Source organism: Neopelma chrysocephalum, unplaced genomic scaffold (genome assembly GCF_003984885.1).
Source record: "Neopelma chrysocephalum unplaced genomic scaffold, ASM398488v2 Primary Assembly neopelma1_147, whole genome shotgun sequence".
Taxonomy (NCBI): Eukaryota; Metazoa; Chordata; class Aves; order Passeriformes; family Pipridae; genus Neopelma; species Neopelma chrysocephalum.
Genome location: NW_020897809.1, coordinates 4,249,061 through 4,275,930, shown reverse-complemented (window position 1 = coordinate 4,275,930; position 26,870 = coordinate 4,249,061). Strand labels below are relative to the sequence as shown.

The following is a 26,870-nucleotide window of genomic DNA, read 5'->3' as shown; positions in this document are numbered from 1 at the left end:
CTAAGGTGCCTACTGATATTAACTCTTATTATCTTTTAAAATATCTAATAACTAAATTTGAAATATTCCAGAACGCATTTGAATATTTTAAAAAAGTTGATTACACTTCTGTTTAAATCTGTTTCAGTTCAAAATCTCTGTCTTCAGTGTTCAGCTCAGGAAAAGAATGAGACACTGAATATTGCACCCCAATGCATAATACTGAGAAATAAACACCAGAGCTGTCAAGAAGAACAACTAGTACAGATTCATGGAAGACTCCCACCACCAGAGATGATAAAAAAACCCTATAAAATATAGGTGTTATGTAGCATAATTAAAAATAAAATGTGGATATTTTTTCCCTTCAATCCCAAGAAGTCTTGGCTGACAAATTAGAGGTATTCCAAGAGAAACTCTCCTGCAATAATATAGTTAAGTAATAAGTAATATATTTATGCTCCAGTATCATGCAGCATAGCTGCATTCTCAGTGACAGTCACTCTTAAATCACATGCAGGATATATAAAAATATGAACAAGCACATGTCAATTGTGCACTTCCCAGACTGCTTCTAATCCCAGGTTCAGTTCACTTGCACAGTAAAATGCAGTTTTCCCTTTCCAAACTTCACACTTCATTCAGTCTCCTTCTCAGTGATCTTTCCCCTTCTACCCATACCTTCCTCTTCTCACCCCGACTCATTTTTTCAGTTCCTCTCCTCAAACAGAAGATCCTCAGAATTTTAATATAACATGAAAAAAATATTAGTTTTCTTGTCTGGAAAGTTTTTCTTATGATAAAGCATAATTCCTATCCCAGCAAAATAAGGTATCCATTATGCATTTGGATAAGATACTATTTCAGAAACTGTCCTCTGCAATGTGTTGGTTTGTTGGGATGGCTTTTAATATATTTTATTATTTAACTCAGTGACAATTTCTAATGTTCTTACAACTTGTAGCTTCTCTGACATGGAACCCTCTTGCCTAACCTCACAATGTGTCTATATTGGGTATTTAGGTACCCTTAAATTATTTTAATATTTTAACTTTTTTTTTTTTTTAGTACTAAATCCTTTGCATAAATGTGCACCTACCTTTTCCACCCAAGTTTGAATTACAGTGCCTCATTAACATTTACAGATTGTTAAAAAAAAAGAGTCTTTTATTAACCTAGATACAATGTAAAATAAAAAAAGCTCAAAGTGCAAATTATCAAGTAGTTTTGATTCTATACAATAAGCAGGAAAAAATCTTGTATTATTACTGGTATCTTACATTTATCTTCTTGCCATCAAATAAGTGGAATGACTGCACATTCACAGACATTTTTGAGTTCTATATAATTATCAGTTTGTTATAGGGACAGTTTGCACATGTCATAACATGTCATAAGATTTAGCAACACAAAGAATCCTTCCTTCATCAGAGGTATTGTGAGGCAGTATGTAAATGAGTGAAATCTTCTTAAATGGGCAATGAAAAGTTGAAGTTCTCCCTCTTTCCACATGAACTTCAAACCTGCTCTTTCCTTCCAGAAGGTTTTTAGAACTAGTGGTGGAAGCAGTTGCCTGGATGGAAACTCCCAAGATACAGAGAAGGCAAGGGCAACTGGAATTTCCTGGAGGCCAAGCTCAAGAAAAAAGGGAGGAGATATTGGGAACTTGATGCGAGGCCAAGCTGAAAGGGGAGCAGGATGATGATTGCTGGGAGGCCGAAGTTCATCCAAACTCAAACCACCAGGGAAAACTGAAGGGCTTGGTTTGCAGCCAACCCCTGACAAACTGAACTGTGGAGGGCAGTCTGTGAACATCATCATAAACCAGACTCCCTGTGACTCCCTGACACATATCTTCCTTCTGGAGGACTAATGAAGTAGCAGCAGGAGCAGAAGGAAACACAGAAAGGATATAAATTGAGTGAAAACATAAAAAAAAAAGACACTCTTGACTCAAAGTCCATTGCTTTTTCAGGAATCTTCACTGAGGAACTTGGAGGGAAACAGCTCACCTGTAAATTATCATTCAGACAGTTATACTGTGTTTCAGACTTCATAAGATAGTAGCTGATGTGCTGCCAACACTGTTACAAAGGGCTCCCACAGAAATTTACTCATTAACCCCGTGATAAACTTTGTGTACCAGGAGCACGGCTCCGGGGAGGTACTTGAGAATCCATCTCTAACTTATAAAGAAGAACAAAACCGCCAAAACCTGGAACAAACAAAAACCCAAACCAAACCAACCAAACAAACAACACACAAAAGAACCCAAAACTGAAAAACTCCCTAAGCCTGGAGGAAGGTAACCACTACACATGCAAAATTACACTTTGCTGGAAAGATATGTACTTTGTTCCTGAGAAATACAAGGAGTACATTGATAATATAAAGTAGGGTCTTAGATTGCCAAAATTGAAGAGGGTGAGGCAGGGCACAGTTAAGCCCTGTCTAGTGTCTGGAGTATCCTCCCTGTGACGTTTAGAAAATACCTGACACCTACTGACACCTGGCTCATTCCATTACACACACACACACACAAAAAAAAAAGATGAAATATGGGCAGTATTTTTCTCAGCCTCAGGAAGCTTCAGCAGCCTGCAGAGGGAAGCAAGGACCATTACAAAGGAAACTTTCCTGGTGGCAGAGCTTTTATGAATTCCTTTGAGCTTTCAACTTTCTTCCAGAATCTCTTTGCATGGCAAATAGTCAGACAAATATTTCTGAAATCTGATGGTATAGGAAGCATGTAAAGACTGAAAGCAAGCATGTGAAGACCACAGTAATGCTAAAATAACGAAGCAATGAGGGTATTTTTATAAATCCCTAACCATTTTTCAGTTTTATAGTGTTTCCTTGCTATTCAAGTACATCCCATGACTGAAACGAAAAGTAGGAACAGTATATATTTGTAAGCACATTTATAAATCTTAAGGGACGATCCATGACTTGTCAAGTTCTCAAATAAAGCTTTACTTCTCACAGCTGAGGTCATAGTATAGAGTAGCAGAGCCAGTTTACCTTTCAGTCTCAGCCAAAAGGTTGTGGTTTCAAGTTTGCAATTAAGGAACCCTAAGAGGCTCAAAGTTCAGACAAACATCCAGAAATTAGGATACTTATCTGAACTCTTGGAGACTGTGACCAGATTCTCTTAGGAGATGTTAGGCTTTCTGCTTCCACTTGTAACTATAATTCAACACATTCAAACCTCATTCTGGCTACTACCTAAGCATGTTGACAAAAAAACCTCTGTTTCTACATATCTCAGCATTGTAAGAAAGGGTGATTTCAGAAATGGGCAAAGCTTCTACTGCTATTTCCAAAGAGGTTTACCCCTTTCAAACTGAAATCCCATTATAGCAGAATGGGTACAAGTTGTCCTACTGCCAGATGCAGAGGATTTTGGATGAGACATTAAAGATAAATACTATGTCATCCACTGCAAAATGAACTCAGGAGGGAGTTCTCTGTCCATTTGTCCCTTATCAGATCAGTGCCCTCCCACTACAGACCAAGGGGACAAGACATGCAGACTGTGCTGCTCCCAAACTTAGCACAGAGAGGGGACTTACAGAATTCAACTCTTCCTGCAGAACACACTTACTGCCCACTGCTTGCCCTGTCCTGTTATCATTGAGGGTACTTGTACGTATACAAGGTCTATGAATATATGAAATCTCATTAGTCAAACCAGATTTATGACAGTGAATGAGAAAACATCAATATTCTATTTTATCACATCATTTGGAAATAAGTATTAGATCTCTCATTTACTGAGTTATAATAAAAACAGTGACATTCTTTACAAACTGGTTGCTATACTGTGATTAGAAAATTACTTTGAATTACTAAAAATAGGAGTAATGTTATTTGAAGTCAAATAATACATCAGAAATACCTCATCATGAATACAAGTCTCCAGCCTTTCAACACCATATCTATTAGATGTTTTATAAGTCAAATATTTACTGTAATGTTCCAGAATAGTTCTCATGTTTTTATTTTTCTAAGATCACTGCTTTATTTAACCATCTTTTTGCTGTTTAACCACATGGTGGTAATGTATAGTTTTAGAAAAGTACAAAAAATGTATGTGTCCAAGAGACTCCTGATTCATGTTTGCATCTTTTACTGAACAATTTTAAAAAACAGTAATAGCAAAAGAGACACGTTAAACTTTTCCATGAACAGTATAATTCAAGAGAAGCCTTTTTAAAAAAATTTTTGCATCAAAAATGCATTTTTATTGAATATCTGTGTAGATAAGAACACAGCTGCCTATTTGCTCAACAAAAGTAGGAGCTAGTATTTGAGCTCCAAAGTAGCATTCCTGGAACATCCTGAACTAGAGGTTTAAACCATGTCTGCAATGGAAAGCAATCTTAGATTAATAACACTGAAAGATTCTCCAATGTACTGAAATATAAGCTTTCTTTTTCATATTTTCCTACTTTGTATGTGTTAGATAAAAAGAAATACCATCATTCAAGATGTATTCAGCATATTACAGATAAATATCTCAGTTTTAAAGTCAGTCTCTCAAACTATGGATTAACATTACCCATAATCTGAGCATTTCACATTTACTTAACTTTATTTCACGAGAACAATTTATTGCCACCATTTTGAAACCGTCAAGATATGTTAACCATACCTCTCAGGAATAAACTGTATTAAGGAAAATAACGTGTCTTTTGCTTTATCTAACATGCAGAAGTTCAAGTGTGTGAACTGGAAAACAGTTAATGTGCATCCAAGAGGTCAAACATTCAGGGATAGAATGACACCTTTCTATTTTACTTGTCTGATATATCAGAAATAATCTTCACAATTGCTACACAAGCCCACACACTCACCAGAAGAAATGGTTGCTTAGGTTTGATCTGGTGACTATCAATGAATTGAGAAGTGTCTTCATAGTGCTAAAAATAAGCCCACAGCTTATTTGCTTCATTACACAAAGATGAAACGACCTTCTTAATGCCACAAAATACAAACCCCAATCTATTGACAAACTTATGGCCAAATACATAATTAATAAATATTTTCAATTGATACTCCAAGAAAATAACAAAGAAATAAGGCTTTTAAAAAATGTCAAGATAGATAAATGAAAAGGCACTGACAGACTTTTTACTTTTTGCAATAAAATGTCACCATTGCCAGAGATCTGTGTGCCAAGTTATGACCATAAATGAACTTCTCTGCGTGAGTTATTAACTTCTAGAAATAGTGTAAGTGCTGACATGACTTTCACAATGGAAGTACAAATGGACCCTACTTTCTTCACATAAACTATTATCCAGATGCTTCAACAAGTAACATATTACAATTTATATACAAATGATTAGTAGGATTTAGCTGTCAATACAGCCTTCAAGTATTCCTTAAAGGAATTGTAAATTAGTAATTTTTTGAGAGAAATCAGTATCGTGGATACCAGATGTAATCCCCTTTAATCTAACAGCCTTGAAATAAATCAGGAAGGTTTCTGAAAGGTAATTGTCTGGTATTACATTAAACTAAGGATTTATCATACAAAATAGCTTCCATTTCTACTAAGTTTTCTAATAGGTGCAAATTCAGCTGGGACTTCTGCCTGGAAGGTGTTGAGCACTGCTAGTGCTCACTGAAGTCTGTGAGAGTTAAGGGATGCCCAGCGTGCGATAAGAACACTTAGCACCTTCCAGAATGGAGCTCTGGAGAACACAAAAAGGCCTTAAATCTCCACTCAAAGAAAGGACTTTTTGGCAGGAATTTTCAGAAATTATGTTATGGCGTAAAGGAGAACCTATTATTGATTTACAAGTAAAGTTAACCTTCCAAAGGCCAGGTTTTTATAGCTGTTAAGGTAAATACCAAAGACCGGCTGATACTGATGGGTTTTCCAGAAACACTTCACACTGGATTTCTGAAGTCTCTATCATATTCCTAGGCATCAAAATAACTTTGAAATACCACTTTCCAAAATGTAGACCTTTCTAAATCACAAAGGTTCTCTTGGAGGTGCTGCTGTAACACATTTATAAAGCATATTTAATTTTCTCATAGGTCAATTCAATCAATTCTTTATTTTTCTGCTATTCTACAAACACTCCTTTTCAGAATTAATAAATCTTCTCAGCATGTCTATAAGGTAAGCAAAGATTATCTTCTCCATTCTCTCACAGTACAGAGCTGATATGCCCTACCCTAAGAGAAAAATTCTTCTCCCTTTCATTAAGAAAAAAAAAGGAAATAAAAAACACACATTGGAAATGCAGCAAACTATAACCAACTCCTATAAAGTGTATTTAAACAGATTTATTTTAAATTCTGATCTTGATTTTTGTATTAATAATGGTGCACTTGACCATAGAAGGAAAAAGAGAAGGGTGTCACACAAATTTCCCTGCTTTATTCTCCGTTTTTACATGCAGTTAGAAAGAATCTATAAGGATGGAAGACTATGACTCTTGCATGTGTAGAGATACTTTTATACTGTGTTGACTTCATAACTAAGACCCTTTTTCACTTAATTCAATCAGATTAGACTGTAGTACTGATCATGCTCATATCCACAAATCAGCATTTTAACCGAGTTTCCATGGAAACACTATATTGTCCCTGTTTTCTTTTTAGACAATGCTATGCTTGTTTAACAAGTTTGCCGAGGACAACATGTTTTGTTTAAGTTACATTAAGTGGAGCCAATACTTCCTAATTACATTACCAGAAGAAAAATTTACAGCAGTACTTTTACCATGGGAAACCCTCCACTGTTCAGCCCATCTTAATCTCTAAAAAACAGAGGAAATCTCAGCATCGCCACTGCTTAAAATGTGTTAACTGGTCTTATACATATAATTTTTTATAAAATTACAGCATCGCTCTTGTCTTACTATATTCACATGTAAGCAAATTATCCCATGGAATGTGGATTTCTGTGAAGCTTCTACCAGAGAACATCTGCCTATGAAGACAGGGTGGTGTGGTGGCTGAAGCACTGAAGGCTTAGGCCTGTTCCTGGCTCTGCTGTTTCCCTGTTGTGCAACCACGAGCAAAGCACCTTTAGTATTCTGTGCTCCATTTCCCCAGCTGCGAAAAGGGAGGAAGGATACTTTGCATCCTATGAAAAGTGATTTGAATTCTAGGAACGAAAGCAATTATAGCTAAATACTCTTACAATCAGTGTTATAGATTAGGGTGCAATCTGAAAACAGTCATCCCAGCTTCGGTGAGAAAAATATAGCAAGGTTTGACCTTTAAAACTGTAAGACAGAACAGGAAGTCATTTATCCAGAAGTTAAGGTCACTCTTCCAGAAACACTGGATCTACTGCTTTATAAAAGGTTAGAAAATAATGTATGACCAGGTGATGGCATCTGGTAGAGTAGATAATGTTTAGTTTTCAAGGAAAAGCCTGTACTATAATTGCATGAAATACAAATGTTCACTTAGGTGCCTGTGTTTGAACATAACATCTCCAAATCATCACGAACTACAAATTACAGCATTCTGTTCTTTCTAACGGGTTTATAGAAAAGAAACTTGTAGCAGTAATTAATGAAAACCCACTTAAAATCTTATTGACACCAAAAAAACCCAAGGTGTGGAAATTATTATTTCACTAAACTGGGCACATGATGCATAACTTCAGCTTCTAAATGCAGTCAGCCTACTCCTCCCTATGAGCACTTTAAGAAACAGAGAAGTCAGTAGTACTGTTCTTTGAGCTCATCTATCCTAACTGCTGAAACACAGAGATGGAAAGAAAATGGACACTGTCATTCTGAAAAAGGAAAAGGATAAAAAGTCTCAGCCAAAACATGAGTAACCAAGCTCAGCCCTACCATTATGTTCTAAAATAACATACTGCAGAAGGAAATGAAAGAAAGTAAAGATGAAAATACACCCTTTCTTTGCTTTATGGACAGAGGAAGCTCAAACAGGTTGGGAACTTTTGAGATCCACCATAAATTGAAGAGTATTAAAATAGAAATGCCTTTGAATAAAAAGGGACTGTATTAAATGATAACATGTATTACCTGTGCAGTTCAGCATCACCCAGTGGTGATACAGAAGTCAGATATAAACATGGAAGACAAAAAGATGAGATCAACATTTAAATGTTGTCTGAACTTCAGGGCTAATAATCTGCTTTTATAGAGTACTTTTTCTTTATACTTGCCCACAGGCATTTCAACTGTCATTATAGATGTTATCCTTTCAACTAATCCATATGCTTGACTCAGAAAATTCATCCTTCAGCATCTTAAGGGACAGTGAAACAGAAACCACAGTTAAAAGCTTAGAGATAACTTTAGTTAGTACAAACAAAAACTAGGCATAGCTCAGTATTATGACTGTCAGGACTTCATAATTTATGCCGATCTTATTAAAACATTTTCCTTTTTTACTTAGCAGACAGCCTGTCAGTCATTTGCTACAATCCTCCTAACAGATGTATTAAAATGCAGTAAACAGTTTTCCTTTTTACAAACCAAGAAAAGGAAAATATTATACACTGCACATACTTTATCAATTCTAATCAATATTGAAAAAATATTCTATTAATGAGAAATCATAGAATGAGGACCTTTAGGGATTCTGAACATGAAAATAGGAAATCAAAACAGACATACAGAAGACCATACAGTCAAAACAGACAAGATAATACAGAAGAGTGTAAGAACAGTGAAAACATGATGTTTCTTAAATCAGATTTAAATCTGTAGTGTCCTTTCTTTCCCATTAGGTTATCCCAGTCATGTTGCTTCATTACTGCTGGTATAAGCTGCACACCTATATAAACAGGGTTTTATTAAAGCTACTTCTGATATTTCATAGCTACAGTTTGAGGGTTTGTTCTTTTTTCTTTTTTTTTTCCCCTCTTTTTTTTCTTTATTTAAATGCCTATTGTTTTAATCCTGTATACATTTCCTCCCAGGGTATCTGAAATCCTTAATCATGGTCTCAACATTTCTCTCCCACATTACACTTTCAGAATCAAGTTCCATGACTTTTAAGAGTTATGCTTACGTCAGAGGGATCAAGAGGTTTAAATTTCAGTACCTATTAAATGAATTTAATTATCCAACCAGTTCCATTTGGATACACTGTTACTGTTCTTTGCTAATCTAGACCAGATTTTCCAGTATTGTAATTCTCATTAATAAAATGCCCTCTGAAAGAGTATTTTCTTTTTTAAACAAAAAAGTCCTCTCAGTGGTCTGTTTCACAAATTCTAAACAGAAGCATCATTATCCTTTATACTAGCTGAGTTTCCCAAGGATTTATCATGTCTGAAAACAACAGAACTAGCTAAACTTGAGGGATGAGAAATCTATCTATATACCTGACTTACCCTGTTACTTCATTTAAAACATTCTCAGGAGAAAAAGGTGTTTTAAAAACATCCTTGGTGTTTAAAACCTGATGACAGGTTAAAAATTGGGGTTCAGGGGGGAGAGAAGGATAACAGCATGCCATGTGATCTCTAGTTTGTTGTCATATTCAGAAGATTTTTGGTGCCTGCTGCTGTAGCACTTAAAGCAGTAGGGATGACAGAGAAATCCAGAGAGAACAAAGAGACTAGAAAAGCAGCAAACTCTGTACTGCCCTGTGACATTTATCTGCTATTGAAATGAAGAACAGCAGCAGCAAGTACAGGTATTTGGCTTGTTCTTGTTCACTGGAGATATATGGTAAAAGTTTACAACATCCTTACGCCACCTGTGAAATGGTCCCATAAGCAACAAACACTGTCATTCCAGGTCCTGTCCATCCATCACACTCAGAGGTCTGCAAGTTACAACTGCCACATACCAGTACTGAAGAGGGTTACACACTGCTAACACTACTATAATGTAGTTGGCAGATGGTCCATCATACTTTACCTGCTGCAGGACAATTGAGATTCTTTCAGGAGTTACAGGCTTCAACCTTTTCTCTTAGCGAAAGATCATCGAAGGGAAATATTCCATCAAAGCTCAAATTCCAAAGCTACTGAACACATTGGTCCTGATCCAATGGAATACTTAAATTTCTACTGATGTTTAAATCCATGAAAATTACGTATTTAACATTTATGAGCTGCATCATTTTAATGTCAAATTGTTAAGTACTCTGATGAAAATGAAAAAAAACCTCCCATGGCTATTTCCAAAGTGTTGCAAGAGGTTTAACTATTTGACTTTTTACTGCAGCAAATATATCAGCCCTGCTTCTGCAAGTTCTTGTGTTCAAGTGACTACTAAGGCAAAGAGAAAGAGTCCTTTTGAGCCCATAAATACAGAAGTTCCCAATATTTTACAGTGAGTAAGTTTTAGTTAACCACTACAATTTGCTTTAAAAGCACAAAAGGAATCAATGAAGTACGAGTTCAATTTTGTAGCACAATTGGTGAGCAGCTGTTTAAGAAACATTTATTGCACTTTACAATCTTTTTTCATACACAATGAACATTTCAAAACTCTTTTACAGAAATTGTTCAAAAAAATTTTTCCAATTCTTACAAGAACTGGCCTAGTAAATCAACCATTCAGAATGCACAGGAGATTTATATATTGGTCTTAAGTTTGAGACCAGGGTGAGCTATGACCATGAATAGAAATTCTGATTAAATATAAAAATAAGGAAACAAAAACACTAAGTAAAAGCTTAAAAAAGAAACTTGTCTTTGGTGAAAAATAAATAAACTATCTAGAAAAATAGTGAATTATCTCAATTTTAATGTGTTTAAGACTGGACAAAAAGCATCTAAAATGCCAAGATAAAACAAAGTGTACACCTGTCCTTATTTTACATGTGGTTTTCTTGCTCCTATTTTACTTCTATCATTTATGTTAGCTTGATGTCAAGTAATATTTTTTTCTGTTTACAATAATGGCAAAATGAATTCATTAATTAACTCTAATCATACTGGCGACACATTCTATCTATGGATGCTCAGCATGCGTTACAGGTAGTAGACATTAGTCAGGAAATGATTGAAAATCGAATCTGCACCCCTTGCTGCTGTTTGTGATGGAACAAATACTCTGCTGACACATAATCTGCCCCTTGCAGCAACTTCATCTAACTTGCATTTAAGGTAGAGAGGCCCAGCATCTCTATTCCCTGTGCTTCTCCTCATTCTGAAGGCCTTGCATCCACTCTGGTAATTTTTCTACCTACCAAAGCATACTGTAAGGCTGGTCTTTTGGCATTTTCCAAGCCCTTCTCACCCTCATATAGTTCTGTTCATCTAGTTATAGAAAAAGGAGTACAAGCCAAAGTAACTTCTAACTGCAGTATATTAGAGTTATAATATCACAACAAACTGCTGACTGATCTACCTACTGGATTGAAAGTCTTGCATCACTGCAGTGAGAAAAACGAAAATGAAAAAACCTGCAAACAAAGGACCTAAGGAGTTGGTTTACAGCTTATGAACACAGACCTGATTAGCAAAGACCTGGATATGAATATTAAAAGGATTTTCCAGTCCAAATCAGAACAGTGGTCTAGGGAAGAACAAAGTTCTGACCGAAATGGAGAAGGTGCTCAGAGCAGCAGCCCCGGCGGTACCAGGGGCACAGCAGCACACACCTCCCCAGTCTGCAGCTTGTGCAAGTGCCAGGCTGTCAGGCTGCCCAGCTACCCCTTCCCCCACTGCAAACTGCCACCTGGAATGCAGCATGTTCCAGTTCATCTACTCCACTATTACATCTCACACACTGGCCTCTTCTAGAGGTGTCAGAGGAAGGTGTAAAAATTCCCATAAATAATAATTATGGAAAAAAACCCCTGCCCACAGGGAAAGGTTTCTCTCCATAACTTGTGTCATTAGTGGTTGATTAAAGCCCTTAAGAGTGAAAGTTTATATCCCTTCTAAATTATTTTTTTCCCCCATGAGGTAACTACAGTTCCAGATTAAATATGAATCCTACTAATCTTCTGGCCCAAGGATAACTTCCAACAATGCATTTCATAGATTAATTACACAGTGTATAAACAAGTACCAGATGTATCTAGGTAAGGCAAACCAAGTCACTGGAAAGAAGAAAACTGGGCCCTTCCCCTCTACAAAATCACAATTGTTTGCCTGTTTTCTCATCTCTAGAGTTACACAACATTACTTCCCACCTGAAGGGACAACGCAGACACAAAACTTTTTAAACATCATGATGTCTCCTTATACCTGATAACCATATATCCTGATAGCCAACATTTGATGTTAATAAATTTTAGCTGCTATTACTCCCCTCATATCCTATCTAAGCAATAGGATGTCTGAAGAAATCCACACACCCATCTCTTCTGGAAAATATGGTCAGCTTTTTAAGGTATAAATCTTCCTTGAGCGAAATTTAGTTTGATCCATTGGCTTATACTTCTTCCGTGAAAGGCAGGCCGAACCAGGATCCAGGGCTTTCCTCTATGTTTTGTCAACTTTTGAATAGCTAGTACCCTGCCAGGAAAAAGTTGAAAGGGTCCTGAGCTCTTAGAGTACAAGGACTGCCCTTGTAGAAATAAAAGCATGAGGGACTCATGGGTTTCTTATGTCCTGTCATCTTTGTTTGCACAGCATTCTGACTCAGCTGGGAAAGGATAAGCTCTTTCTCCATGATACACTACTGTATTTTTTTAAGTGTCAGTTAAAGGGGAAGAATTTCAACAACAGAGGTATGGGTTGTTTCACTAACAAATTTGAATTTTTTTTTGTCCTGAACCAAAATGAAGATGGGTCTGCATTGCCCAAAGTTTTATTTAAGGTCTTCAGCAAGAGCTTGGATGTTTTACCAATTTGGAGACATGTTAGTAAGGAGAAGGCACATGCTGTTTCCCTGAAAGTATCTCAGTTTTAATTCCTTCCCACTCAAAAGCTATACTATGCTATACTATTTTCCACTATAAGGAAAATAAATCTAATAAAGAGTATGTATAGGAATTGTCTGCTGTGGTCTTGGGAACATTTTTTAATGTAAACATGTCTGCCTGGACTCGATATACAATGCAGTGGAATTCGAATCCTGTAGCTTTTAAATATTTGAAATATTTAAATTGTTTCCTTTCTGCTAGAGTTTAATTAACATAATGTTCTTCTGTAAAAGAGATGATTCTTACACATACGACTCCCTTGAAGCAGATGGCAGTAATTGCTGCAACAAAGAGTTTGCTGGCAAAGCAAAGACAGAACTGCCCCCACCAGCCAACAGGGATCGGACATTAGTTCATCGGGCTGTCTCGCTCCCTGCAATGGGAAACATACCTTGCTACAACAAGGCACGAGCTAATTTAAGAAGTTACAATAACACAGTTGCTGCACCACATCAGACAACTGAAAAGAATCCTGCTGGTGGTTCAAAAGGCCAGAAGTAGAGTACATTTCATGGTTATTCTGTTTCTGGCAAATCTCTACCTGTGACACAACTATAATTTTCACCACATCAGACTTCTCTGTCACAACCAAAGTATTATTGCTAATAAATGGGAATAGGACGTGGATTATAGGTTGGGGAAACTTCTGTTTACAAAACATGTGCATTCAGAGTTCTCAATACAAGGAAAAAATAGCCACATCTACATGAAAAGCAAATCGACAGATTTAATCATATGTTTCCAAATCTGAACCCAGCATGAAGATTTTTTAAAAAGTAATAACTTCTTATACCATGATTTTGAGTAAACAAAACAACCTCTGCATTATTGCTGGAACTGAACCTCCCACAGCGCTTAACTTTCAGTGACCTTGTCCTATGAAGAACTCTTTAATATGGCGCATGCTAAAAATAATACAATTTTATTTGCAAAGGTGTACCTAAAATAGGAGAGGCAGTTAAGAAACATTCTTTAAGCCCACTGTTAGATGAAATAAACTACTGTGGGAGCTTGTAAACCCACCTGGTCAGGAAACATTAGTTAAGATTGAAAATAACTTAAAAAATCAAGCCTTTGAATTCATGAGTCAAATAAAATTTCAGATACAAAAGGGAATTTAAAAGTATGAATTAGTCTTATCAGACTAGAAAAAAATAACATAATAGCTAGTACTTCCTGCAACATAATCAAAAGTCATGAAAAGAGATGTCACTGATACAAGGAATGAGTTATTCCAAGAGAGAGGGGCATCATCTCAAGCAACAAGTACCTGACCTAACCTTGTTATTTGAAAGAGTATTCATAGCTAGCAAGGCTACAACTTCTAAGGACATTGATATTTTATAATAGTCCTTTTTACATTTAGTTCTGTCTCTGCTAAAATGATTCACTGGTACTATTTAAGACAAGTCTGTTAATATGTTTGTTAGAAAAGCTTTTTGCGTTAACCTGACATTATATAAAGTATGGTACAGCTGATCTTTAAGCATCTCTCCCCCTCTCTTTATAAAGTTGGGGTTAATTAGTATGGCTGTGATACCAGGTTATCTACATCTAAAGTATTCCTCTGCACTGAATCTCAGCCTTTATCCTGTATCAGGATGACGTGTCATTCATCAAGAATGTCAAGGATAGTATAGTCTGCCACTCACAGCAATAACCCTGGGATCCTCAAGATGAACAATCATGTTTACTTTACAGAATGCCAGTTTTTCCATGTTCTCCTTCACTGCTCTTTGGGTCTCTTGACTGGTGTCAGAAACAATTCAGCAAAGCATACAATAATAACAGTCACAGCTCTCCCTTGTGAACGAGGGTGCCAGAGAGCTAAACACAAACCTTTGGTAACTAAAAGGGAGCTGTGGAGAAGAGGGGGTTACTTTCTTCACAAGGATGCATAGTGACAGGACAAGAGGGACACAAGCTGCTCCAAGGAAATCTCTAACTGGATGCAAGACAAAATTACTGATTCTGAGGACAAGTACACATTGGAGTAGGTTGCACAGAGAAGTGATAGAATCTCCATAACTGGAAATATCCAAGTCACAGCTTGACAGGACCCTGGATAACCTCTGGTAAAGACCAGATGCGTTAAGCAGCAATTTGGACCTTCTGATCTGACTTCTCTATAATTCCTTCCATAGCATTGCTTACAGTATATAAATTTTGCCCTAGAAAGTAAGCTTTGTGTGATCTTTTCAAAAGCACCTAAAGCAGAATTTGTGTCCAAGAAAGCTATGTTACATTTAAGAATAGGTCTGAAAGCTTTTGATTGAAAAACTTCCCTCTCCATAGGTCAGCTAACGGATGGAGTGACCATATGGCCTGGAAAGACTTAATTATATACCAGAGCTCTCATTCCTTTCAACACCTTTGAGTTCCTTCACAGTCACAAGTCATTTATCCTTTTAATGCTGTAGATGGCACAGTATGAATGAGTTATACTGAAGAAATAACAAAGAGACAAGTCAAAAGCACAATTTTAAGTATCATCTGCTACTTCTTTCCAATATCTTGGAAAATAAATTAATTTGTTCAATATTGGTGACTATAGCAGTGTGTGTGCCGTTTTTACAGAAGGAGTCACCAGTTCTGTATTCCCATGCAATAAAATCCTGTCAGCACAACTAATGGATGTCAGATGAATAAGCTTAAAAGAGCAAACAAGGGCACTGTCAAAACTATGTCATCAATCCACAGGTCTATTCGTAGTGATATTATAAACTCCAGTGCCTCCAGTCACAGCCCAGGATCCATATTCAGAGTCATCTGATCTTGCAAAAATTGACACAGCATAGCTAATAATCCACCAGAATTCAGAAACCATACTGGATATTAGAAGGCAGCTTTGTTTTTGTGCTTTGCATTTGATGCAGATTAAATAAATTGAAAAAGCAAGGCTATCAGGTCATTATTTGTATGTTACAGCTGTCCAGTTAGAGTTGGGCAGACACTCTTTGCATGGCTTGTTGACTGATTAAGAGGCAGAGTAAGTCTCTGAGAATCATAAAAGCCGGCGGGGGGATGGGGTGGAAGGCTGTGATAAAGAAAAAAATAAGGGTTGATGGAGGAACTGACTAGAAGTAATTGCACTTCTACACAAGCCAGAGATATCACCTAAAAAAACCCTCCAAAACCCACGGAAAGGAAACCAGATGAGCACGTGACAGATCTGAAGTGGGAATCAGGACAGTGTTTGTTACTGTTCTACATCAGAAATCTGGACTGAATCCTCTGCCAGGGGAAGAGCAAGCAAAGCGGAATGAAAGGTGAGATACTGAAGCATTCAGATTAATAATGTAATTTGTCTCTTCTGTAAGCATTCATTGCCAAGCAAGTGTTTATTTTAACTCTACATTGGACGCTGTGTCTGTTTCCAAAGCCAACTGTTGCAGAACAGTGTAATGAACTGAAAGCATTGCTTACCTTGCTTGCAGGAATGCTGAATTCTTTCAAGTGAATTCCACAATGAAGAATTCAGTATTGCAGAAGATCATGTATAATTTTAATGTAAATACAATTTCGAGTGAAAATTAGTGAACAGTTTGTGCCTTAAACTGTAGTCTCAAAATAAAACTTTCATTTATACATTTATCATATTTCATACTATAATAATGCATTGTTATTCCACTAATATGATATTCCCTGATAGTAATTAAGGTTTTATCTCTCTAAGTCAATAAGCAGTAAGTCCGTTAATTTCCAGAGGTTTCAAGTGGCAAGAAACTAAAATGTTTTGCACTTTGAAATAATAAATAGTAAAAACTATTTGAGGAATCTCAAAAACAATGTTACAAAAAGATTTATCATTCTAGCTTTCTCTAGTCAAATAAAATCTAATTATTCAACACCATCTGATTCTTGTTTTAAAAAAAAATTCATGCTGTGTACATGAACATAGCTGTAAGTGGCACCTTGTTTTCAAAGTTAAGATCATTAGGAAGATATAAAAGGTAAAAAGTATTATTTTTTTCAGTTAAAACTACCTGAACATCAAAGAGCAGCAGATAATTATAACTACTAAATACTATGAAGTACTCCTGTCAACCCATTTATCTTTTAAAAGCTTGTTGACAAATGTCTGTTGACTGTGTAGAAACCTGCATCTATAGGAAGTACAGTTGGTATTCAGATAAGGGAATTTAGGCAAAAAGCATAAACATAGATATTTTAAAGAACAAACTTACAGAATCTGGATTGCTGAAAAAGTACTGCTAATTGCTTTTATAGCAATGTCTTTGAAGCTTGTTATTTTTTTGATGTTACATTGACTTAATTCTTTTAGGCAGTAAGATTAGTAAAATCACAGCAAAATACAAGTTCTACTTGTAATTCTTCTGACACAAGACACCTTAAATTTCTTACTACCACCGAGAGACATTTCAGTTCAATAATTTTAGAAACTCTGTAACATTCCCTTCAAACATCACTGCTCTACTGATGGCAAATACTCCTGAAAACCATTTGTACTTAAGATAAAGCCACTGCTTCATTTTAAGACCATGGGAGTACTAACTTCATTCTGCATTATAAAAGTACTTCAATACTACTACAATTTACTCATGTATTGTCAAAGAAACCCGCTCTCTTTAAGCTAAATTAATGTTTATTATGGAACTGTATATCTTCTGGTCGTGTTTATGACCCATATATTGCCAAAAGACAAACATTTTAAACTCATTTTAAATCTTTCACTTTTGATACAGGCAACTGGCTTTTGGGTTTGAGTGTCATCTTGTTAACACATGCAGTTCGTGGATGTCCCGACAAATGCCTGTGCCATACAGCTTCGAAGACTGCAGACTGCAAGAACAGAGGATTTACTGAAATTCCTCCTCGTTTACCTCCTGAAATTCAGATACTACAGTTGCAGAATAACCGTATCTGGAGAATCAACCAAAATGCATTCACTGGAACGCCGCTACTCAAAATCTTAGACTTGTCTAATAATTCTCTCTCTAGTGTGGCACCTGGTGCTTTCCAGAAATTACGGTATCTGCAGGTTCTAAACCTAACCAGAAATTTGATTCATTATATAGAAAACAAAACTTTCAGTTTCCTCCCACACCTAAAAGAACTGGACTTGTCGTCCAACAGCATTATACGTTTGCCTGAGAGTTTTGGAAACAGCACAGGGAATATAACACTGCTCTCTTTGAAGCATAACAAACTTCAGAAAATGGAAAGAGTTCTGCTGGAGTCACTTCCAAATCTGAAAGTGGTTCTCTTCAAAGATAATCCCTGGCAATGTAATTGTAATGTCTTTGGCCTGAAACTGTGGCTGGAGAGCTTTCTATACAGAGGTAAGGAATTTTTCTCACTACATACAGTGCACATGAGAACATTTAACCAGCATCTAACTGATCCTCAGTACCATGGCTTAACAATTTACCCCACACCTTAAATCACTCCCTCAAATAAACACAATAAAATATATCCTTATGCAGGGGTCAGAATATAAGTGCTTTCATAAATACAGGTGGCAAACTAGAATCAGGGCAGAACTTCATATTAGCACATAGAGAAAGAGAGAAAGTACACCCACACAACCATACGATGTGTACAGATATGTTCTGCAAACCTGTGCAGTGTGTGCATGCATTTATATCCATATCTTTACGTAGAACAAATATACTTGTGCACATACACTTGCTTTAATTCTACCAATATATTTTTGCTAGAAACTAACCTACTGTTTAAAAGCTTTTAGTTGTTGCGTGATGGTAAACATCAAGACAGATACCAGTGCCAATTAAACTCTGGAGAACTCAGGATTCTAGTTCCTCTATCAATTATCACTTAGTAGTTCTTTAATATTTTAAGAATATCTAGTGTTGCTTCTTAATTTTTTGCTAACTAGAAGAGGTACTAAATTCATTGGCAATTTCCTGACAGAAATGTGTAATGGCATCACATAGGGAAAAGTGAATTTTATAAATAGAAGTAGTCATATTTTGCTCACACCTGCTTTTAAATATATTCATGAGTTATGCTGTAAAAAAGATGATATGATTTAATTCTAAAGGAATTAAGTATTAAAAGAAAGTAATTTATTTCTTCCAGGAGGTATGTTCAGACTGAGAATTCAGAACAGCAGGGCAATTTTCTTTTTTCTAAATGAGGCTTTGAGGCTTGCATGTGACCAAACTGCTGATTACCTGTCTGTATATGCAAGTGACGTGGAGCAGGTTGCAACACTGCATATATGAAAGTGGTCCATGTGGCCTGTGATTGAATGGAATGCCATTTTCAGGGATCAGAACTCTACAGGCCAACTGGAAAAGTGTACTGGCTATGCAGCGACAAAATTAATACTGGAGTAATCTTTGGGTGAGGTAGATTCACTGCCATAAGCAACCTTCTAGAAAAGAGAAAAGGCTAAACTCCTCTAACTGTTAAAATCTTAATGTTTTTGATTGGTAAAATATTACATTATTGCAGGGATTTATTTTTATTATGCTGGAACTATTCCCTACAAAAAAAAATCAGCAGGGGTTGACTTCTCTGTGCAGAAGAATGTAATGATCCAAGATAAACATATCAGATTATCTTAATTACTCTGCAAGCAGCATAAATATTGTAACTTATTTCAAAAACCAATGTTGTTCAGAAATTCAGTGATGTCCTTCCATCTTTCTGAACACTGACAGATTGATTAAATTCAGTGATACGGAACTTACAAATTCATTTTAGCAACAAGTTTTAAAGGATGCCTAGTTTTAAAGACTCAAAGTTGCAGGATTTGGACTATTTATCCATATCCACATTCAAACTAGCATGTTGGAGGTATCTGGAACCATGTTTTGGTTTGGCTATTAAAGGTCAAGAGATCTGCTATGCTCAGATCTGCCTTGGAATATCACCAGTATTTGTGGAGCAGTCTCCAGATTTCAGTTTGGGTCCATCTGTGTTCGCTACTTTCTCAAAGTCTTTTCAGGATGAAAATTTCTATGCCTGGCTTTAGCTGGAAGGTGCATTATTTGGATAGAGAAGAGAAAGAAAATTCAGTTAATTTGATTAGTTAATTTTAAAAAATATGCAAACATTGTTTTTGGCTTTGTGGACTCCTTGACCCACTACACTTCTAAAGCCATGTGTACTGACCAATTAGGGACCTGGGACCTACGCTCCACATGCTGAGGAACAACTGTGTTCCTCACAGTTCCACACCAGGACTGTGGCTTCCTACTTCACTGCCCATTATACTAAAAACATCCTCTGGGAGAGAGTGGAAGCTGGCTCTAAGCAATCATGAAATTTAACATCTGAGCAGGGTAATAGGTTGACTAATCTTAACTCATTATATCTCTGTACATTGTCTTACCATGAGCCTTGCTTCAAAAAATTTCTCATGTATCCATACAACCTACTGAACTTTCTCTTTGCCTTGTTATGGTTAGCATATGATGTCAGAACAATGACTATTTCAATCAAGTGGGAAATAATTTCTAAATATATTGTTTCTATTTCTCTCTAAAAAAAAGCAATGGCACAAATTTCAATGAACCGAATTTGCTGTTAACAATACCTCTTTGTTTTCTTCTATGACTTAGTTCTTAATTTTCTACCACTATTTTTTTTTTTTACTTTTACATCCATAAAGTCACAGATAACTCAATTCCTGATGAACTGCTTCTTGAAAATACTCTCTTATATGAGTGTTAAAGTGTAATAATCTCACCATTGACCAAACTGAAAAATGCTGAGAAACAACTGTGTGATTGACCCAGGACTGTGGCTTCCTACTTCACTGCCCATTATCCTCTGGGAGAGAGCGGAAGCTGGCTCTAAGCAATCATGAAATTTAACATTTGAGCAGGGTAATAGGTCTTTAAAATATAGTTATAAATCTTTAAAAGTACAAAATCAAAGCTGATGATAAATTTACTTCAGGTTTCTGTTATTTTTACATTAAGATAATTTAGAAACCATCAAATCTTAATATCATAATTAATTTAATTGGGGGTTTCTTTTTTTCCAGGAGGAATAAGCGACGGCATCATCTGCGCGGCGCCGGGGATTCGGAAGGGAAAGGACCTCCTCAAGGTTCCCTACGAGCTGTTCGGGGCGTGCCCCCTAAGGACAGCTCACGTCCACCTGGCCAGCACCCACCACCACAGCTGGGAGCACCGCAGCTCCCCGAAGCACGGCCCCCACGGCGAGCACGGCGAGAGCGGCCGCGCCAGCTGCGAGCCCAAACCCAAGCCGAGGCCGGTGAGCCTGCGCCACGCCATCGCCACCGTCGTCATCACCGGGGTTGTCTGTGGGATCGTGTGTCTAATGATGCTGGCAGCTGCTGTTTATGGTTGTGCTTATGCTGCAATTACTGCTAAATACCACAAAGAACATTTGGCCCCGGTCAGACAGCACGGGACTCCAGAGGAAAAAGAGCCATTTGATAGTTCCTTGGCTTGAGTTACTTCTGTCTTTGGTTTCTTGAAAATAAAGCCCTCGCTTCAGCTAAAAAGCCTGGAGTCTAAACAGGATTGATTTAATAGTAATTACTGGGGGGTTTTCATTTTTTTTTCCCCATACTTTTTTATAAGGTAAACATATATATTCTTTGGAATATCTACTAATACTTCACATAAAGCAATGCAAGTTTATCTATATTTTGTGTATGTATATTCTGAAGCCACTATTTAAGGCCAAGTGTTTGAGGTAATGAAATATTGATATAGGTACTTTAAATATTCCACTATCCTTCACTAGCTCTTGATGCAGTATTAGACCAAGATACAACTTGTTGGGCAGCTACAGTCAGTGCCCAACAGGAATGACCCTTCTGCAAAGGAAAATAGAAAATAGCTACAAATTACCATCTTTTTTAAGATCTATACAATTCACAATCAGTTTTCAAATCAGCCAGTCTATACACTGGCACTGATAATGTAAATGTGTTAAAAGCATTTCCAAAAACATGTTTTCAACCTTCCAATCTGCCCTAGAAGGCCACAATTAAACATTACATCCATTACCTAACCTAGAAAATAGGAAGTACCTTGTTAACTATCACATATAATTTCTGAATTACTTAGTAATTAAAGAGAGCTGAGAAAATTCTGAAGAAAGAAGAAAGCTTTGCATACAAGCACTGAAATGAGCACACAGATATGAGGATACTACCTGATATCCTGCTGGCATACGTGCTTGCTACAGACATTTCTGATGTTATTCCCAAATCCACACACAAGTGTTCCATTTTGCAAATACCACGAATGCAGATGCAGCTCCCATCACAGTGCTGCCCTTCAGTATGAGGACAATATAGTTGCATGTTTACACGTTCTCTTTCACAGAGAGAACATTCAGCTGAATTCACTCAAGGGTCCACCTTCACTTTCTGAAGAACTGTTTTGCCATCAGAGGAAATTGGAGTCAAAACCATTTCAATAATAGAGGTTTAGAATTGAAAGAATATTTTGAATGTGCAGAAGCATTTTTTTAATAATTCTTGGAAATTATTCTAAGGCAACCAACACAGATCAGCAGCTCCATTTACCTTTTCCAAGACAAGATAAAATACATTTCAGGCTATTCATGACAGATGTCTAATGTGTTTCTAACTCTCTCCAGTGACAGGGATAAAGACCTCCCTAGGAAGCTAATACAGAAATCAAGAATGTTTACAATCTTGAGGAAAATGTCCAAGTAACAGTCTGCAATAAGGGCAAAGGGATGCTGTGTCATGGCATTCAGAGACCTGCTCTGTCCTTCCAACAGATGGATTCCAAGATGAAGCTCTGTAGCTGTTCTAATAACAGCCTGAACTGAGTAATGGGCTGTATGGCAGGAGTCATGTAACCCTTGCTCTTATCTACTTAGTAATAATTGCAACCTAAATATTAAAGCTCATTCCTGCATCTGTAGTTACTTCCATGTCCAGAGAAAATTAAGCATCTCAGGCTTAATCTAAATCTAGCAGGCATTGAAAACAATCAATTACTGTCTGTTCTTTTTTTTCTTTTTTTTTTTTAACTGCTAAGTACTTCATATCATTATTAGGCTCTGCTCATTCTTCTCTGTCCTGAACTAAATAAACCAAGCTGTTTCAAATTTTTCCTGCAAGGCCACATTCTCTAAACTTTTTTTTCTTCCCTGCATTCCCTGCAAACTTTTCAGTTCTTCTACATTTTGTTTAAAATGTGGTAGCCTAGATTGGGCACATTGCTTCAGCTGAGACATCATCAGCACAAGATTTTTAGAATATTTAATTTTTTTATAATATCTTAATATTCAGACTATTTGTATTCAGGGTTTTTGACCTCTCGAAATTTGCTTTTTTTCCTTCTAAATATTTGGTAAGACCTAAGAGCTAAGTCATTTGAATATATAAATCTACGTTTTCTGCTCTTTCATCTATTTAGTGACATAGTATTTTGCAAAGCAAAACAAAGCTTTTCAGATGGAGAAGACTGAAGTAAGACAATATTGGATCTTATTGCCCATGGGCCAGTAAATGAGTTTGGAGCCATGCCAAATCAGTGCTTTTCTACAGTGACAACATAAATGAGCATACTTGCAGTCAAATTGCAGATTCTAAGATGAAAGTTAATAAACTTCTGATTGCCAGAGAGGTTTCACCCACAGTGTTTCTAAAGGCTCAGATACAGCATTGCAGCTTCCAGCAAAAACCAGTTCACATTTCTGATAGTTTTAAGCAAAGTAAAAATAAGAATTGACTTGCTACCTCCTAGTCAGGAATAACCCAGAACATCTTTCTAGTCCTTAAAAAAAGAGTCCTATCACCGAAAACCTTTCAGGTTTTCCTCACTGTAAGACTATCCATTAAAACAAACAAACAAACAAACAAACAAAACCACCAAAAAACAAAGAGGTAAAAGGTGGGGAAGAGGTGATGAAGGGTGCAACATTTAAAGAAACTCATTCCAAGTTGCACTGAAGATGTTTTGGGGATTTCACGCTCACACATGGCTATAAATTGATGTGGAGTTCTGCCAGAAAGCAAAGTATTTCATATTTCCATTAGTTCCCTCTGCTACGGGGATAGAGCAAGCCAATCCATGCAAAATCTGATTCCATACTTTCTAACATGCTGTTTGCTAGAGGAAAAAAAAAAAAACAAACCAAAAAACAACCACCCAACAAAAATCCCAGGGAAATTATTCATTTAACGTTTATAAATATATCATATTTACGAAAGGGTTTGCAATTAACAAATTCCAGTTATTTCTGATGATAAGCTAATAACAAACATTGAGCAGAGAAAAGTATTGATTCAATTGCTTACAGTAATAAAGGTAAAATTATTTATTTTTTGGTAAACAGAATGTTTGACTATTGGTAAACAAAGATAAAAGCCACCATTTATTCTCTATAAAAATTATTGACTACAACAAGTGGAAGACTGAATCTAGGGATTCCCCACAGAACTGCCCTTAATTTGTAAAGCTTAGCAATGGACATCTGCCACTGAAATAATTTGTCTGCACAGATTTATTTTTCAGATAAAGGTTCCCCAGAAAGCTTTATTGTTCTTCCAGCAATCTCGTGAGAGTATTATAGTAAGCACAGTAATTTTTTCTAATCTCTGTGAAAAACACTCTTCTCCCTCAAAGTCAACAAAATATCAGGAAACACTACTCTGCAAGGTATTTGAAAAGATAGAGAAAGCACACATACTGTTGTATTCCTGTCCTTCATAAATGGCTCACTATATTGCTTTGTTTCCAGAAAAAGAAACTTTCTAAAATTTCGTTTTAGAACAGAAATTAAAATCTACAATAGAGCAATGTTCTTTACAGAAAATGACCTACTATAGGTCATTTATTTATATTTATAGAGACTATATCTATATAGAAAGACTCAAAGCTTAAACTGAAGCATACTTGCTTGCCATATTTGTCTTTCCATTCAGAGCTTCCAAAAAGTCAAGCAAAATTCATTATTCTCTAGAAATTCAATGTCCAAACAAATTCAGGATCCCTCTTTTTGAACATCAACGTATCACATTTAGTGTAACTATTCATGGCTTATCTATCATTAACAACATGAACAGGAAAATAACAAGTATTACCTAATAACCATCTATCTTTCCTGCCCAGGAGACAAGGACACACAGGTTTTGGTTAAGCATCCAGAAAGGATGCCTGCTTTTAAAGCTTTGCTCTTTGAACTCAGCCAAAGTTGGCATAGTAATAACAATCATATGAGAGTTTTGGTATGTCCTGAGCTCACATTACCTGAAAAGTGACTGTATGTTCCCCAGACAAGGGGAGAAACAGGCACCAGTCACAGTAAGCCACAAGAGGGGAGAAGGAGTAGGAAACCAATAATAAACAAACCAACAACTACATATTTCACACCTATCTCCAAGGAAAGCTGTGGTTTCTCTCTCATGCTCATTGCAGAGGGATGCCCCCATGTTTTAGGGCTATGTACGCTGTGGGTTCAACTTTTCTTGCATAAGGCTTCATCCTCATTTCCAGATACAACACATGAGAAAACACTGTTATTATTTGGAAATATAGTCTCCTAGGGGGAAAATAGTCAATCCACAGTACTTAAACTGGTAGTAATGCAAACATATATATGTGATTGCAGCTTTATAGTTGCACAGCATTATTTGAAGTTTTCCAAAGGACCCAGCAGCTCATCTGCTGCCCTGTTCTGCAATCAGGGATTTATTTTGTTGGCATTAGAATTATTTAGCAAATGCCCCTAGAATCTCTTTGCTATTAGATCACAAGGATCTTCCTTATCCACAAATTACAGATACTAAAACCCAACCAACCAACCAAAAAATCCCAACAGCATAGCAGAAGTGCAGAAGCAAAGAGCAGGTGCTCTGTGCCATTTACTATACATATGAATACTACACGTGTTGGGATACTGTTCTAATTCATCTGTCAGAGTCCTGGATTCTCTAAGAGCAAGTGGTGAGGAAAGTCCTAGAATTAGATAAATAGAGGTTAAATCCTCAAGTTAACACTAGCAGAGAACTATCTTTAAACCCCCTGTTATTCAACTATTCCACACACTAATTCTGTGTGGTGAAGTGAAATTGAGAACAAATGGAAATGAATGCAAATGTGTGAAGGGTTGTGGATATGTTATCTAACCTCAGCTTTACTGTTCAGTCAATGGAAAGGGGCAGGATTCTCACCAGATGCTCAAAGCATTCTGTGGAGGAGTTTCCCTCTCTCCACACATTACCTGCAAACCATCTTTCCCAAGTAATGGCTCCCAACCTGAGTCTGCAAGTTTTTTAATGTTAGACTATACAAACACACATCTCAGTTTTCCTAAAACTGAAAACATTAGTCTGTACACTAATATTAGATTTGTGAACACAAAAATAATATTCAAAATGAACAAGAAACTCTGGAAAAACATAAAGTAGTGGTTTTCTACCAAAGCATGAAAAACATTTTGAGGATTTGCTAAACATTACTGCTGAATATAATCTTCTGTGGCTTATAATGTGGAGTAAAGATTAAGTAAATCACTGTCTTGCCTGGCAAGGAAAACATCTATTTTAGAATGCCTCAAAAATTCGGTTGGTGTGTCATTATGATGACATATTCATTTTCCCTTTGGTCTTCATACTAAAATGCAATTTTATAGATGGCATCATAAATTTTAAGGACTGTGTATGGCAGTGACATTTACTTGAATGTTCTTAATGATATAGTAATACAAAAGCAATATATGTGAGAAAGAATAGAAAAAAATTTCCAAGCACTACAGAGCAGATGTATTTACTCTATTTGCTACTGTAACAACAGCAGATTTCACCATTTGTGAAACATTTACAGTGTCTGCCACTCCTAGAAATATCAACAGTTAAAACTACTTTTGATTAAGCAATTGTGAGTCACTGTTTCATGTATACACAAATATTAACACATTAAAAAAAAAGGAAAACAGGGTAAAGAGCAAAATTTTTGTGTCATAAAGTCATTGCTTTTCAGATACAATGTAACCATTGTCCTCCATGAAATTATAAAAGAATCTTCCTTACTTAGAGCCTCGATCAGCAAAAGCCTCAGTTACTTGAAAACTGGTATATTCACAAATTTTCCTTT

General features: G+C 36.4%; 2 protein-coding genes across 6 annotated transcripts in view; one reads left to right on the top strand and one right to left on the bottom strand.

Annotated features, from left to right (window-relative positions):
• CACNA2D3 (calcium voltage-gated channel auxiliary subunit alpha2delta 3) overlaps positions 1-26,870 on the bottom strand; it is a 409,434-nt gene that overhangs the window by 46,500 nt on the left and 336,064 nt on the right. The gene's annotated exons all lie outside the window — the stretch shown is intronic.
• On the top strand, positions 16,085-21,237 carry LRTM1 (leucine rich repeats and transmembrane domains 1). Its single transcript, XM_027700415.1, has 3 exons — positions 16,085-16,091; positions 17,529-18,125; positions 20,804-21,237. Exons 1-3 carry the CDS (start codon positions 16,085-16,087, stop codon positions 21,235-21,237), a joined length of 1,038 nt encoding a protein of 345 aa, XP_027556216.1.

Bases quoted from the DNA above. Each gene is read 5' to 3' on its own strand.
- LRTM1 (XM_027700415.1), top strand. The intron at 18,126-20,803 runs GTAAGGAATTTT...CTTTTTTTCCAG, and splicing joins GGAGAGCTTTCTATACAGAG to GAGGAATAAGCGACGGCATC.